At 43.2% G+C, this 17,346-nt stretch overlaps 2 protein-coding genes across 4 annotated transcripts in view; one reads left to right on the top strand and one right to left on the bottom strand.

Moving 5' to 3' along the window:
- Nucleotides 1-5,380, top strand: part of LOC129328449 (zinc finger protein 721-like) — a 36,599-nt gene extending 31,219 nt beyond the window's left edge. For 2 of the 3 annotated variants that reach the window (XM_054977515.1, XM_054977517.1), the window contains one exon: nucleotides 1,937-5,380. In XM_054977515.1, coding sequence (XP_054833490.1) covers nucleotides 1,937-3,687 — 1,751 coding nt within the window. In that variant the 3' untranslated portion in view covers nucleotides 3,688-5,380. The remainder of the gene's footprint in view (nucleotides 1-1,936) is intronic. The other variant, XM_054977514.1, reaches the window with a different exon arrangement.
- A 6,759-nt stretch (nucleotides 5,381-12,139) lies between these two features.
- Nucleotides 12,140-17,052, bottom strand: LOC129328030 (zinc finger protein 721-like). Its single transcript, XM_054976769.1, has 2 exons — nucleotides 16,929-17,052; nucleotides 12,140-15,837 (listed from the first exon to the last, which is right to left on the bottom strand). Exons 1-2 carry the CDS (start codon nucleotides 17,050-17,052, stop codon nucleotides 12,650-12,652), a joined length of 3,312 nt encoding a protein of 1,103 aa, XP_054832744.1. The 3' UTR covers nucleotides 12,140-12,649.
- Between the last annotated feature and the right edge of the window lie 294 nt (nucleotides 17,053-17,346).

Raw genomic sequence — 17,346 nt, 5'->3', positions numbered from 1 at the left:
CCAGGACCTGGCTACAGTGATCCATGCAACGGTCACCTCCAGGCTAGATTACTGTAACTCACTCTACGCTGGGCTACCCCTGGGCCTGATCCGGAAACTACAACTGGTCCAGAATGCAGCGGCATGGGTCCTGACTGGTATACCTTACCACTCACACATCACACCTGTCCTGCGCCAGCTGCACTGGCTTCCAGTTGAATTCCGAATCAGGTTCAAAGTGTTGGTTCTTACCTTTAAAGCCCTGAGTGGGTTGGGACCGGCATATCTTTGGGACTGCCTCTCCCTGTACATTCCCCGGAGATCGCTCCGATCAGCGAACAAATATTTACTTGTGGTCCCCGGCCCTAAGGAAGCCCGCCTTGCTTCAACCAGGGCCAGGACCTTTTCAGTCCTGGCCCCAGCCTGGTGGAACGCTCTGTCAATGGAAACCTGGGCCCAGCGGGACATATTATCGTTCTGCCGGGCCTGTAAGACAGAGCTGTTCCGCCAGGCGTTTGGTGATTGAAGGGGGCGGTGCCATGTCGGCCTCCCACCTTTGGGGTGGGGAAGGTTCTCCCCACCACTGCACTTTGTTAATTTGTTTTATTATTTGTATATTGATTTTAGTTTTTGTTTTTATCGATTTTAACTGTTCACCGCCCAGAGCCCCTGGGGATGGGCGGTATATAAATTGAATAAATAAATAAATAAAATAAATAAAATAACACTGTCCTATCCTTCCCATTAACTTTTTGCATATTCAATCTGAACAACAGCATTTCAGGGCTCTTCAACAAATTACATTTCATAATTAATAACATTTCCGTAAATATTTTTGACCAAAAAAGTTTGGCCTTGTCGCATGACCACCACATATGGTAAAAAGAACCCTCATGTTTTTTTACATTTCCAGCATTTGTTTGACATATTACTATTTGCTAATTTTTTTGTTGTTAAATACCACCTATACATTATCTTGTATACAGTCTATTTTAGATTATTACATGTAGATATCTTCAATGTGTTCTTCCATAGAAATTTCCAAGTCTCCATTGTGATTTCTTTATTAAAATTTATTGCCCACTTCACCATTTGAGTTTTAACCATCTCATCTTCCGTATACCATTTCAATAAAAGTTTATACACCTTAGAAATCAATTTTCCCCCTCCAAATAAAAGCTCTTCTAATTCTGTATTTTTAGTTCTAAAACCCACTTTTCTTTTATCAAATTCAAATAAGTCTTTAATCTGTCGATATTGCAGCCAACCATATTCAAATGGTAAATCCTCATTGTTCTTTATTTTAAAAGAATCGGAGTGGAGTTGTTTTCTGTTGCCCCAGTGGGTTGGACCAGAAAGGGTAGGTTAAAATTAAGTTGCCCTGAGCCCATTTGTGGGGAGGGTGGTATATAAGTCAAATAAAATAAATAAATCAAAAGGGTTTTTAGCTAAACATTAGGAAGAACTTCCTGACAGTTGGAGCAGTACCTCAGTGGAACAGGCTTCCCTGGGAGGTGGTGGGCTCTCCTTCCTTGGAAGTATGTAAGAAGAGGCATCTGAGAGCAATGATGATTTATTACTCAATATGAATGTACATAGAACAAGAAAGGGAGGGCATGAAGGGATGAGCCAGTGCTATGCCTCATGACCCTTTCTTATATGCCCATAGCAATCATGGAGTTTTTTTGCCTTCCTCTGAGCAGAGAGTAGGGGGTCACTAAGGGAGGGGAGGATAGGTTTGAATTTCTAGCACTTTGCAGGGGGTGGGGCTAGATGACCTTGGCATTCCAACTCTGTTTTCTATGCTTATCCTACATGAAAACTCAGACAATTAATGCATGGCTGGATTCTTGTACAAGTGATTCCTGTTCTGTTGTTATCAAGAGCAATTAATGTCCTTCTTTCCTTGATTCTCCTTTTGTTATAAGATCTCATCACTCTGTCCTCTTCTTTCCAGAGGCTGATGGTCCCCAGAAAAACCATGAGGGAGAACCACAAGAGCTCCCATTGGAAGGTGAAAACCACGGAAGGATCTGTTGCCCTGTGTGTAGAAAAACATTCTTTTATTATGCAGCATTTCATTCACACTGGAGAAAACACACAGGGGAGAAACTATATAAATGTGTGGACTGTGGAAAGACCTTTGCTCGGAGTGCAAACCTTACTGCCCATCGACGTACCCATACCGGTGAAAAACCATATAAATGTGCGTACTGTGGAAAAACCTTTGCTCGGAGGGCAAACCTTACTGTCCATCGACGTACACATACAGGTGAAAAACCATATAAATGTGCAAACTGTGGAAAGACCTTTGCTCGGAGGGCAAAACTTACTGTCCATCTACGTATCCATACTGGGGAGAAACCATATAAATGTTTGCACTGTGGAAAATGCTTTGCTCAGGGGAAAGACTTTACTGTCCATTGTCGTATCCACACAGGTGAGAAACCATATAAATGTGTGTACTGTGGAAAGAGCTTTGTTCGGAGTACTCAACTTACTGTCCATCAACGTATCCACACAGGGGAGAAACCATATAATTGTGTAGACTGTGGAAAGAACTTTGTTCGGAGTACACAGCTTACTATCCATCATCGTATCCATACAGGGGAGAAACCATATAAATGTGTGGATTGTGAAAAGACTTTTGCTCAGCGGAAAGACTTTACTGTCCATCGTCGTATCCACACAGGGGAGAAACCATACAAATGCATGTACTGTGAAAAGAACTTTGTTCGGAGTACACAGCTTACAGTCCATCATCGTATCCACACAGGGGAGAAACCATATAAATGTATGGACTGTGGAAAGAACTTTACTCACCGTACAAGTCTTATTTCACATCAACGTATCCATACCGGGGAGAAACCATATAAATGTGTATACTGTGGAAAGAGCTTTGCTCTGAGTACACAGCTTACTGTTCATCATCGTATCCACACGGGGGAGAAATTATATAAATGTATAGACTGTGGTAAGAGCTTTGCTCGGAGTGCAGACCTTACTGTTCATCGACGTATCCATACCGGGGAGAAGCCATATAAATGTGTGGACTGTGGAAAATGCTTTGCTCGGAGTGCAACACTTACTGCCCATAGATATATCCACACAGGGGAGAAACCATTTAAGTGTGTAGACTGTGGAAAGAGCTTTGCTCAGAGTGGACGGCTTACTGTCCATCAACGTATCCATACCGGGGAAAAACCATATAAATGTGTGGACTGTGGAAAATGCTTTGCTCGGAGTGCAACTCTTACTGCCCATAGGTATATCCACACAGGGGAGAAACCATTTAAATGTGTGGACTGCGGAAAGAGCTTTACTCAGAGTACACAGCTTAATATCCATCGACGTATCCACACAGGAGAGAAATTATATAAATGTGTGGACTGTGGAAAGTGTTTTACTCAGAGTAGATTGCTTACTATCCATCAACGAATTCACACAGGGGAGAAACCATATAAGTGTACAGACTGTGGAAAGAGCTTTACTCAGAGTATACATCTCATTTTACATCAACGTATCCATACTGGGGAGAAACCATACACATGTGTGTACTGTGGAATGAGCTTTGCTCGGAGTACAAGTCTTACTACCCATCAACGTATCCACACAGGGGAGAAACCATATGAATGTGCAGACTGTGGAAACAGCTTTGCTTGGAGTACACAGCTTACTGTCCATCAACATATCCACACAGGGAAGTAACCATATAATTCTATGGACTGTGGAGAGAGCTTTGTTTGGAGTAGAGAGATTATTGCCCATTGATGTATCCAAACAGAAAAGAGGAACCAAATAAATGCTAAGATTGTGCTAAATTATAAATGCTTAATTAAAGAAATGCTAATTTGTTATATCATAAATAAATGGTTCCTGTGTGTCAACAATTTCAGTCACAAGCCCTCTCTTTCCAGGTGTTATGTGGGGGATTAACCATGCTTCCTGTCAAAGCCATCAGAAGAAGGGCAAGCTGTAGAAAAGTTCGCTCAGTGTCTAGCGTTTTTATGCTAAATCAGGCCCATATTATACAACTTGTGAATTGTTTTGTTTGGTTCCTAGCTGAAATAAGTGAAAGACAGTTTATTATATAATGGGAGTGATTTGTCCTACCCTGTTGATACATGTTGTGGAGGAGTGTCTGAGAATTTAGTAGTTAAAGGGTTTTTTATTACTAATTTATTAGAGTATGTTTTTTAGAAGAGTTCCACCCTGCTTGCTCCACTCACCATATTTAACAAGAGTTTGATTACTGAATGAGCAGTTCTGCTTCCTCCTAGAAGAGTGGCAGCTATACCAGATGAAGTAGTGACAAGAGCGATCATCCGTTTCCCCCCAAAACTATCCCAATATTGATTTTTAATCAATATCATATCCCACATTTCTTCTTGTAGGGTCCCAAATAGCTTTCATTGTTCTCTCTCCTCCATTTTATCCACTCAACAAGCTTGTGAGATTTGTTAGGCTGAGAAAGTATGCCTGGCCCAGGGTCAGCCAGTAACTTTCTGCCGCCAAGGGAAATTTGAATCTAGGTCTCCTAGAGTCTAGTCTCTAACCACTAGACAACACTGTCTCTAATAGTTTAGGGAGGTTCTTAGATAACCTTTGTTTTGTAAAGGATGGAATATGGTGCATCCTCTCTTCTTGTGCTCTTTTTATCGCCAACATGGATCCATAACTTTTTAGATTGTTCTCCTCCAGTTAATAATCACATCAGCTCTATAAGGTTGTTCTGTTGAGAGCGTGTGATGGGTCCAAAGTCAGCAAGTAACCTTGTTACGCAAAGGGCTTCCTGTGTCTGCTCTGTGGCCCCAGAAACATTACTCTAAGCATGTCTAGAGTACAGAATGGCACCACTACGGTTAACTTATACCAGGATCTTTACAGTCTCATTTACTTACTTACTTACTTGCTTACTTACTTACTTACTTAATTAATTACTTACTTGCTTACTCACGTCATATCTATTCCTGTCACAGTAGGGGAATACGAAGCAGGTCGTCAGATATTAAGCAGGCTTTTAATTCCACTTTCTGAGCAAGCCCTCGGAAAGCTGCTCTCTTCTCAGTAAGAAGGGAGGAGGCCATAAAGCTGCCAGTTCATGGCCATTTGCTTGGATGTTCATTATGCTGTCATTAAGTGATGGAGAAACATGTTTTTGTAGCCCCCTGGTCATTAAAACCAGCCTACGTGCCAAGGGTTAGCTTAGCTAAGCTATGGAGGTTAAGAGGACTAATTTTAATTTTCTGGGAGGGGAAATCCACCTCTCCCCCCAATAGACTGTTTAAAAGGCCCAAAGTGGATACCTGGACATTCAGGTATCTTTTGTAACTCTCATGTGCTTCTAACTAGATATTAGCAACTTCCTTTCTTTTCTTATTTGGCGGCTAATGTAGTGTGATCTACTTAAATATTATGTGCTCTCTGTTTTATATTCCAATGTAATCCAATAAAAACATTTGATGAAGAACAGGCGGTGTTAAAGTATCTTCACCCATCTGCCTAATGGCTCAGCTGTGCTAGTACTTGGTGCAAGTTCAGAGATTCATCAGTATCCAAAGAGCTGGTAAGGGGTTAAGCCTATACATTTCCTCCAGGCCTATGGTTGTGGTTGATGTTGGGTGCATTTTTCTGCTGGTCTCCTGCTGTGGGGTTTGAACCCCCTCCAGGACTTGTTATCTGCACTAAACAGCCTGCTGTCCCCTGCCTCATGGGGTCTGCATATTGTATATTGGGTTGTGCAATACTGACCACTGCTCTGAGAAGTTTTTTATATTTTTGTTATATATGTTGATTTTTTTAGGAAAAGAGGAAGACCTAAAACGAGATGGCTTGACTCAGTAAAAGAAGCCATGTCCTCCAGTTTGCAGGATCCGAGCAGGTCTGTTAATGATAGGAAGGTTTGGAGGTCTTTCCTTCATAGGGTGGTCGCCATTGGTCAGACAGGACTTGACAGCACACAACACACACACACACACACACAATGTTGATTTTTTTTTTTAATAAAGAATTTTTATTGGCTAGGTTAATACACACATATATCTAATACATACATCAGTTCCCTATAACACTCTACAACTTCTATACCGTATATTAATTAATTAAAACATATAACATATATTCCCCACCCTCCCTCCCCCTTTCTCTCTTGACCCCCAACAGCACTAAAACATTTTTAATTCTCTTCATATTTTATCTATTCTAATATTTCTAATATTCCTGTTCCTTAAAGGTAAAGTTCCTACCTAAACTTTAATTTCACTATCATATAGACATCAGTAATTATCCAATAGACCATAACTGTCCCTTCATATCCCACTTATTTTCCAGATATTCTTTAAATTTCTCCCAGTCTTTTAAAAATTCATTTGAATTTTGGTCTTTCAATTTTCTAGTCAATTTGTCCATCTCCACCATGTACAACAGTTTTTGTATCCAATCTTCAATCTCTGGAATCTCCGCTTGCTTCCAATACTGCGCATATAATAGTCTTGCTGCCACCATCATATAATATAATAATGTCCTGTCCATTACATTAATTTTTTCCATGCTAAGTCCTAACAAAAACAGCTCGGTTTTTTTTGGAAAGTTACCTTTTATAATTATCAACATTTCCGCATATATCTTAGACCAGAATTGTTTAGCCTTATCACAAATCCACCACATATGATAGAAAGAGCCTTCATGTGAATTTTATTCTTGTTGTTTATTCTAATTGTATGGTCACTGCTGATGTTGTTATCCACTCTGAACCCACTTGTTGGGGAGAGCAGGCTACAAACCTATTAAATTAAATGGCAGGAAAATGAAGGTACTATAGCTAGAGTATGGAAGGAGAAGCCTCCCTCATTGTTCTTCAAATTGAAAAGGGGACCAGACGAAGGTGTCCAATATCACCACAACTATTTATTTTAGCAATGGAAGTTCTTGCATCAAAGGTGAGACAGGATTCTAAAATTAAAGGTGTAAATGTAGACGGTGAAGAATTCAAATTGAAAAGTTATGCTGATGAGGTGGTCCTGGCAATTTTGAATCTACATGAGACATTACACTACATCATAGAACATCTTATAAAATTCGGTTCCTTTTTGGAATTTAAAGTTAATAATTAAAAAAAAATTAACGAAACAAGAAAAAAATCAAGGAAATGACAGATCTAGAGGAATTAGCCATGTTAGTCTGTAGTAACAAAATCAAAAAGAGTCCAGTAGCACCTTTAAGACTAACCAATTTTATGAAATGACAGAATGTGAGATAGCAACAAATCAAGTGAAATACTTGGGCATTAATTTGACAGGACAAAATAACACATTATTTAAAGACACAACTATGAAATAGTCTGGAAGAGAATGCAAAGATCTTGAAAGATGGTCTAAATTAAAATTATCTTGGCTAGGAAGAATTTCCACAATAAAAATGAGCATTTTGCCAAAAAAATTTATTTCAAATTATTCCAATTAACATACAAGAAAAGGTATCGAGAAACTGGCAAAAACAAATAAATTAATTCATCTGGAATGGCAAAAAAACAAGAATTAGATTTAAAGTGTTACAAGATGAAAAAAGAAGAGGAGGACTAGGCATACCAAAAATTAATTTATATTATCAAGCTGCAGGTCTGGTCTCGATTACAGATTGGATCCAAAATCTAAATGATAGGTTAATAAAGTTAGAAGCAGCAGATCTGACAGAAAGGCTACATACTTATTTTTGGGTAAAGAAAAGGCCAGGAATACAACATACAACTCATGTAATTAGAGACAGTCTGCTTAAAACCTGGGATGCCGTGAGAATGAGTATTAGTCCACCAATATCACCAGTAATGTCATCAATAGATGCTTTATGTGATAAACATACGAGGAAAGCTAATCCTATTACATAAAATGCAAGCCGTATTTCAGATGCCCCACTTTTTATCCGATAAGCCCAGGCAAGGAAGCCTTATTGGGGGATTGTTTGTACAGTCGGCATGTGGTTTTCCATTTTAATTTATGTTCACAGAACTCACAGGAGAGCTTGCCCCTGAAGACATCGGGAAGACGAAAGAGCAGGAACAAACCGGATCTGCGAGTTGGGCATCAGGGCTCTGGTGGAGCCTTCTCTGTGCTTTAGTTTAACTTTCAACCACAAGGCTTGAGTTCATGGACTTTATTACCTTTATTGATGTTAAGAAATACAATATAGGCATTTAATTTGCGTGTTCATAATTTACCTTTGTGTTTGTTCACTTTATTAATAACCTTGAAAGTGATTGTTCATAATTTGAGCCACCCACTGACGTGGTAACACTGTTTGTATTACTATACTGTTTAGTGGATCCTCTGTTTGTTAACATCATTGCATACATGTAACATGTGGCTTGATGGGTCACTTCCAGTGCAATCCTAAGAGGAGTTAACCCAGTCCAAGCCCACTGACATCAATGGGTTTAGATTGGAATAATTTTTCTTAGGATGGCAATGTTAGAGAAACTGGATAACAGTGATATTTGGTTCTGAGAATCAGGTTCAAATTCCCACATGCAGCCATTTGGGTAACAAGATTGCTGGTTAACTTTGGGCCACTCTCATGCTTTCAACAGAACCATTTATTTATCTATCTATTTATTTATGTCATTTATAGTCCGCCTTTCTCACCTAGACTCAAGGCGAATTACATAGTGTGAGACTAGTACAATCAGTATCAAGGACATTTCTATACATGATCAAGGAAATTTCCATATAGTGTCAAGGACATTTCCATAAACCATGCCATAGGGTAAATAAATACAAGTTTACAGAGACATAGCATTAGCAAGGATTCAATTCAGAGTTGAAGAAATGCTGAAACAACATAATCAATTCTAGGACTAACATTAGACCATATGAAACACAGGTATATAAGTGACAAATATGTAAGGCAACATAGTGCTGAGTCTAAGGTCCCTAACTCATTAGTGAAGCATCTGAGACCCCCTCCCTACAATACAGCCTTCCTAGCTGAGTAAAAAAACCTTTTTGAATAATTCAGTTTGCATTGTTTGCGGAAAGCCAGGAGAGTGGGGAGTGACGTCCTCAGGCAGGCAGTTCCACAGGGTAGGGACCACTGCAGAGAAAGCCCGTGTGCAGGCTGCTGTTGATTTCACCCATGTGCAGGGTGGCACCTGCAGGTGACTCTGTTCATATAATCAAAGCTGCCATGGAGGGAGGCAGTCCTGTAAGTATGCCAGGCCAAAGCCGTGAAGAGATTTGAATGTAATAACCAATACTTGAACTGTACTTGAACTATAAATGGTAACTAATAGGTAGCCAATGGAGTGACTGTAGGATGAGAGTGATGTTCATGCTGCCGCTTGCTTCTGAAAACAGTCAAGCCGTAGTATTTTGCACCAACTGGAGCCTCCTAGTTAACTTAGATGGGAGACCAATGTATAGTTCATTACAATAGTTAAGTTTTGATGTTATCATAGCATGAGTCCAGGTGGCCAGGTCGGCCTTGCTTATGTACGAAGCCATCTTCCAGGCTAGAGTGAGGTTGTAGAAAGTATTTTTTGTGGCTGCCTTAACTTATTTTTTCTAGTAGTAGCGCTGGATCCAAGTCTGCAAGGGTCAAACGAACTCCATCGAAAGTGGGGAGTACATTGAGAAGCAAGATAGATTACACAGTGTGAGTCGCTATAGTCAATTTCAAAGGCATTTCAATAAACAATATTATAGGGGTTATACATACATATTTGCAAAGATTTAAAACAGCAGGAATACAATACAGAGTTGAAGAAATGCTGAAATAGACCATATGCAATTCTAAGAAAGACATATTAAAGAACACAGGAACAACCTGGTAGGATCATACTTACACCAACAGTAGTAAAATCTATAGTCACCCTATTGACAGTTTGGTGTAGTGGTTAAGAGTGCAGGACTCTAATCTGGAGAGCCGGGTTTGATTCCCCCCTCCTCCACTTGAAGCCAGCTGGGTGACTTTGTGCTAGTTGCAGTTCTCTGGAGCTCTCTCAGCCCCACCCACCTCACAGCGTCTTTTGTTGTGGGGACAATGGCATACTTTGTAAACCACTCTGAGTGGGCATTAAGTTGTCTAGAAAGGCATTATAAAAATCGAATGTTGTTATTATTATTATTATACTAGTAGCAAAGACCATTGTGGGGGAAAAAATACAACGGGCTCTAGAAAGGGTAGGGCAGGTGGGGCAGGGATTGCTGCCTCTACCGTGCCTCAATCTGGTCAGGGGGTGGGCTGGGCAGCCACGGCTGGCATTGCCTCCTCCCCAGCGCCCCAATCAGGAAGGGGGAGGCAGAGTAGCTGGGCCAGGTTTGCCACCTCCCCAGCATCCTGATTAGGGAAGGGGGAGGGCAGGGCAGCCGGGCATGGTATTGACCCCACCCCAGCGCCTATTGCGGCCAAATGGGCAACCACAGGGGGGAGTGCTGTGAGGCAGTGCCAAGCACCCTGGTGAGCTTGAGCACCCAGCAGACACCCATTTTAGCCCCTGCAGCTGGCAACCCTACTTCCCAGCTTCAAGGTGGTGGCTGGAGATCTCCTGGAGTTACAACCGGCCTCCGGCTGACAGAGATCCCTTCTCCTGGAGCAGAGGGCTGCTTTGGAGAGTGGACTCCATGGCCACCCTCTCCAGGCTCCAGCCACCCCAGATTCCCCATAATTTCCCCATCTGCAGCTGGCAACCCTACTTTCCAACCTCAAGGTGGTGGCTGGAGATCTCCTGGAGTTAAAATGATCTCCGGCTGACAGAGATCCCTTCTCCTGGAGCAGAGGGATGCTTTGGAGGGTGGACTCCATGGCCACGCTCTCCAGGCTCCTCCCCACATCCCCCAGAATGTCCCCACCTGGGGCTGGCAACCCAGAAGCTTGCCTCCAGCCAGGCGGGGGGTGGGGAGCAGCATAGCCTCACGGGACCCCGGCTGGGCTACTCCTTGACGTATCTCAGTGGGCCGGTTGTCCCTGGCACAGGAGGAGCCTTTAGCCAGCCCAACTGCCTGCGCTGTCCTTTGGCGGGCCAGGATCTCCCCGAGATCCACCAGACTCTGCTAGGGGAGTAGCTGCCAGGACAACAGCGGGTGGGTCGGTGGCCGGAGAGGATGCACGCACATGCACAAAATAAGAGAGAGATAGAGAGGGCTATGCGGTGTCTGCCTTGCTTGAGCGGCCGGGAGGCAGCAGAGCAAGTTGGGTGTCTGCCTGGCTGGCTGGCAAGCTGCTAGGACTTCTCCCGTTCCTGCTTTCTCTGAGGTCAGGGGCTGCCTCAGGGTGCTTCTCAGTGCACCTTTGAGCCCCTGAGCCGGCGGCTCCCTCCACGCGGGAGAGTGCTGCACCACCTCCACCCAGAGCCACTGAGAGGACACCCAGCTTTGGCTCTGGATGCAGCCGCTGACCTGGGGGGGGGGGGCGGAGCAGCGGCAGGAAGCTTCATGGGCCTAGTCCCGGAAGCGGCTGTTCCAGCCTCATTGGCACCGGGTCGGGCCTGGCCTAGAGTGCAGCCAGAAGACTCCCCCTTATCCCCACTAGGGGCGCACTCATGTGCCCGTGCTCTGGGAATTGGGATGAGTCGTCCGAAACTCAAGGGAATTATGTAGTAGGATACCTTTACAGACATATTTCTTCGACAGCGCTTCCTTACGTTACAGCCCTTATATCTGATTTTAAAAGCCCTCTTGAATAATTCAGCTTTGCATTGTTTGCGGAAAGCAGGAAAGTGGATGCCTTTCTTGACCTCTTCAGATAGTTCGTTCCATAAAGTGGGGGTCATCACAGAGAATGCACATGTATGAGCAGCTGCTGATTTTGTCCATGTGCAAGGTGGCATCTGCAAGAAGGCCCCATACAGATGACCAAAGCTGCCAAGCTGGAAACGGGGGGAGAGGTGATCCCATAGATATGATAGACCAAGTTCATGAAGAGCTTTGTATGTGATAGTCAAAACCTTTGAGCCTGGGAACTGGGACGTAGCCAATGGAGTGACAGCACAATGGGACAAATATCCATGCTCCTGCTCATCTTGCACCAACTGGAGTCTCTGAGTTAAGTTAGAAGGGAGATCTATGTACAGTGCATTACAGTAGTCAAGTCACAAAGCTTCCATGAAATGGTAACACTAGTTTGCCTTTCTTCTAACACCTCTGACTAAAATTTCTAGTTTGCCTTTCTTATGACACCTCTGACATGAAGCAAGCTTGCTCTCCTGCATATACTTCATGACACCTGGTGATAGAGGAGTTGTGGCTGAAGCTGTTCCCACAGTGGAAGCATTTATTTATTATTTAATAATTTATTTATTAAAGCATTTATAACTTGCCTTTTCCACATCGATAAAGGTGACTTAGAAAATGATTTTAAAAATTTCTAACATAAAAGAAATATAACATTTGTCCTTTGCACATACACCCAACTTAAAAGAAGGATGCACTACACACTACTTCAAAAGACTGTTTTCTCCAGTGTGAATATTTTGATAGAAAACAACATAACTCATCAGTTTCCTTCACACTCTAGGTATATGGACTCTCTCCAGTGTGGATCTGTCGAGGGACAATACGACTAAAAGTCTGAGCAAAGCTCTTTGCACAGTCTGCACATTAATACTGTTTCTCCCTGGTATGGATTTGCTAAAGGCCAGTAACCTCCATACTCCGAACACAGCTTTCCACAGCCTGCTCACTTACGATTTCTCCCCTGTATGGATACGTTGATGGACAGTAAGGTATGTACTCTGAGCAAAGCTCTTTCCACATTTCACACATTTATATGGTTTCTCCCCTGTATGGATACGTTGATGGACAGTAAGGTATGCACTCTGAGCAAAGCTCTTTCCACAGTCCACACATTTATATGGTTTCTCCCCTGTATGGATACGTCGATGGACAGTAACGTATGCACTCTGAGAAAAGCTCTTTCCACAGTCCACACATTTATATGGTTTCTCACCTGTATGGATACGTCGATGGGCAGTAAGCTGTGTACTCCGAGCAAAGCACTTTCCACAGTCCACACATTTATATGGTTTTTCACCTGTATGGATACGTTGATGGGCAGTAAGCTGTGTACTCCGAGCAAAGCTCTTACCACAGTCTACACATTTATACGGTTTCTCCCCTGTATGGCTACGTCGATGGACAGTAAGTTGTGCACTGTGAGGAAAGCTCCTCCCACAGTCTAAACATTTATATGGTTTCTCACCTGCATGGATACGTCGATGGACAGTAAGGTATGCACTCTGAGAAAAGCTTTTTCCACAGTCCACACATTTATATGGTTTCTCCCCTGTATGGATACGTCGATGGACAGTAAGCTGTGAACTCCGAGCAAAACTCTTTCCACAGTCCTCACATTTAAATGGTTTCTCCCCTGTATGGCTACGTCGATGGACAGTAAGCTGTGTACGCTGAACAAAGGTCTTTCCACAGTCTACACATTTATATGGTTTCTCTCCTGTATGGATACGTCGATGAACACTAAGCTGCGTACTCCGGGCAAAACTCTTTCCACACTCCTCACATTTAAATGGTTTCTCCCCTGAATGGATATGTTGATGGACAGTAAGATGCCTATTCTGAGCAAAGTTCTTTCCACACTCCATACATTTATATGGTTTCTCCCCTGAATGGTTACGTCGATGGATGTTAAAAGCTGTACTCCGAGAAAAGCTCTTTCCATACTCATCAGAATTATATGGCTTGTCCCCTGAATGGATACATTGATGGATGTTAAAATCGGTACTCTGAGCAAACCTCTTTCCACAGTCCTCACACTTACATTGTTTCTCCCCTTTATGGATATGTCGATGAAGAGTAAGCTGTGTACTCCAAGTAAAGGACATTCCACAGTCCACGCATTTAAATGGTTTCTCCCCTGAATGGATACGTCGATGGGCATTAAAATATGTTCTCCGAGCAAAGCTCTTTCCGCAGTCCTCACACTTATATGGTTTCTCCCCTATATGAATACGTCGATGGTCAGTAAGGTTTGCACTCCGAGCAAAGCTCTTTCCACAGTCTAAACATTTAAAAGACTTCTCCCCTGAATGTATAGGTTGATGGGCAGTAAGCTGTGTTCTCCGAGCAAAGCTCTTTCCACAGTCCTCACACTTATATGGTTTCTCCCCTGTATGAATACGTTGATGGACAGTAAGCTGTGTACTCCGAGCAAAGCTTTTTCCACAGTCCACGCATTTATATGGTTTCTCCTCTGTGTGGATACGTCGATGGACAGTAAGCTGCATATTCTGAGCAAAGCTCTTTCCACAGTCCACACATTTATATGGTTTCTCACCTGTATGGATACGTCGATGGGCAGTAAGCTCTGTACTCCGAGCAAAGCTCTTTCCACAGTCCACACATTTATATGGTTTCTCACCTGTATGGATACGTTGATGGGCAGTAAGCTGTGTACTCCGAGCAAAGCTCTTTCCACAGTCTACACATTTATACGGTTTCTCCCCTGTATGGCTACGTCGATGGACAGTAAGTTGTGAACTGTGAGCAAAACTCCTCCCACAGTCTACACATTTATATGGTTTTTCACCTGCATGGATACGTCGATGGACAGTAAGGTATGCACTCTGAGCAAAGCTTTTTCCACAGTCCGCACATTTATATGGTTTCTCCCCTGTATGGCTACGTCGATGGACAGTAAGCTGTGTACTCCGAGCGAAACTCTTTCCACAGTCCTCACATTTAAACGGTTTCTCCCCTGTATGGCTACGTCGATGGACAGTAAGCTGTGTACTCTGAGCAAAGCTCTTTCCACAGTCCTCACATTTAAATGGTTTCTCCCCTGTATGGCTACGTCGATGGACAGTAAGCTGTGCAGTCCGAGCGAAACTCTTTCCACAGTCCTCACATTTAAATGGTTTCTCCCCTGTATGGCTGCGTCGATGGACAGTAAGCTGTGTACGCTGAACAAAGGTCTTTCCACAGTCTACACATTTATATGGTTTCTCTCCTGTATGGATACGTCGATGAACACTAAGCTGCGTACTCCGGGCAAAGCTCTTTCCACAGTCCACACATTTAAATGGTTTCTCCCCTGAATGGATAAGTTGATGGACAGTAAGATGCCTATTCTGAGCACAGCTCTTTCCACACTCCATACATTTACATGGTTTCTCCCCTGAATGGTTACGTCGATGGATGTTAAAATCTGTACTCTGAGCAAAGCTCTTTCCATAGTCATCACAATTATATGGCTTGTCCCCTGAATGGATACATTGATGGATGTTAAAATCGGTACTCTGAGCAAACCTCTTTCCACAGTCCTCACACTTACATTGTTTCTCCCCTTTATGGATATGTCGATGAAGAGTAAGCTGCGCACTCCAAGTAAAGGACACTCCACAGTCCACGCATTTAAATGGTTTCTCCCCTGAATGGATACGTTGATGGGCATTAAAATCTGTTCTCCGAGCAAAGCTCTTTCCACAGTCCTCACACTTATAAGGTTTCACATCTGAATGGATACGTCGATGGACAGTAAGCTGTGTACTCCGAGCAAAGCTCTTTCCACAGTTCACACATTTAAAAGGTTTCTCCCCTGAATGGATACGTCGATGGACAGTAAGCTGCCAACTCTGAGCAAAGCTCTTTCCACAGTCCACACATTGATGTGGTTTATCCCCTGTGTGTTTTCTCCAATGTATATCAAACAGTGATTGGTAAAGGAATTCTTTTCTACACACAGGGCAAGTGATTCTTCCACAGTATGGCAGGATGTCCTGGGATTCAGCACCCTGAGAAGCAGAAGATTCATTCCTCCTCTTCCATCTTGTTCTATTCCTCCTTATTTGCTGTTCCTGTTCCAATTGGAGCTGTTGTGGTTCTTTCTCAGGTCTTTTCTGCAGACAAACAGCCTCTGGAAAAAAGAAGATAGTGGCGAAACCTTAAAACAAAAGCAAAATGGTAATGATGGAACTGAAATCAATTTAAGAGCAGAGAAATCCTGCTATATATTAACTGGTTGTTGAGTTTGCAGTTACAATAAACATAAAAACATAAAGCTGAAATGGGTTCCCATGGTCATCTAGTCCAGCGGTATGGCTCAAAGCCCTTCTAACCTGTGTCCTATCCTGAGATATGCTGGGAAGGGAGCTAGGAAGATAAGCCCCCTCCTCTTTGACACTGATGTTGTACAACGCCAGCTCCATAAATAATAAAACAATAACACTGCAAGACTTTTTTGAAGGGAATGAAGTGGACCTGGTAAGCGTGACCAAGACCTGGGTTAGAGAAGCCGAATCAGTCACCTCAGAAGAACTGACCCCCTCCCCCAGGATACTCAGTCCTCCATCAGTCCTGAACAGGAGGCCAGGGGGATGGGGTGGTGATCCTTACTCAAGAGTCTTTCTCCTTCTGGACTCTCCCCATCCCTGACATTTCTGGCATTGATTGTGTGGGCCTCGTGTGGGGTGCCAAGGAGAGTTTGGCTGTCTGGTGTACCAACTGCCTAGCGCACCAGCAGATACCCTGCCGTGCCTGCTGGAGGTATTGGCAGAGCGGGCCTTGGAGTACCCCAGGTTGGTGGTGCTGGGGGATTTCAATGTCCACACTGATTATGCCACCTCTGTACAGGCTGCGGACCTAGCATCTTCCATTGCAGCACTGGGACTCTCTCAATTTGTGTCGGCCTCTACACACAAAGTAGGCCATATGCTAGATTTGATTTTTGGGATGGGGATAAATGTGGTTCTGGAAGCAGTAGAACTGGTGCCATGGTCTGGCCACTCAGTTCTGAATGCTCGGTTGGATATGCCACCCCGTCTCCGCCCCTTGCAAGGGCGCTGAGCAAATTTATGCTCACCCACGGAGACTCATGGATCCAACTGATTTTTAAAATGCTCTGCAGGATCCAAAGCTCCACAGCGGTTCATTGGATGAGCTGGTAGAGGACTGGCAAGTCCGGCTCTCTGAAGCCATCGATGAAATCACTCCCTGTCGCCCTTTTACCTCTGTGCCCCGCAGGCTCCTGGGTATACAGAAGAGCGGTGACGGAAAAGACAAGAGCTAAGACAGCTTGAGTAAGTGTTGAGGCGTTCTCGTGATGAAGAGGCAAGAGCCTCTTATAGGACATTTATGAAAGCCTATGAGATGGCGATGAAGGCTGCGAAGAAGGAATTCTATGCAGCTTTCATTGTGTCAGCAGGCTCACGCCCAGCAAAATTGTTTAATGTGGTTTGTGTATTGGTCTCCTTATCGGATGCCCTCTCCTGCCTTAACCCAGCTGGTATTAGTTTTTTTTAAAATGTATTTATTGTAATTATAAGGAGATACAAGAACAATCAACGTCATGTATAAGGAAACAGAGAAACTAATTAATTAACTTTTGTTTAGGCAATCTAAATGGTTGCAAATACAAAATTATGAC

The sequence above is a fragment of the Eublepharis macularius genome, chromosome 4, assembly GCF_028583425.1.
Source record: "Eublepharis macularius isolate TG4126 chromosome 4, MPM_Emac_v1.0, whole genome shotgun sequence".
NCBI lineage: Eukaryota > Metazoa > Chordata > Lepidosauria > Squamata > Eublepharidae > Eublepharis > Eublepharis macularius.
Note: the sequence above shows the minus strand (reverse complement) of the source record. Positions and strands in the feature narration are given on the sequence as shown.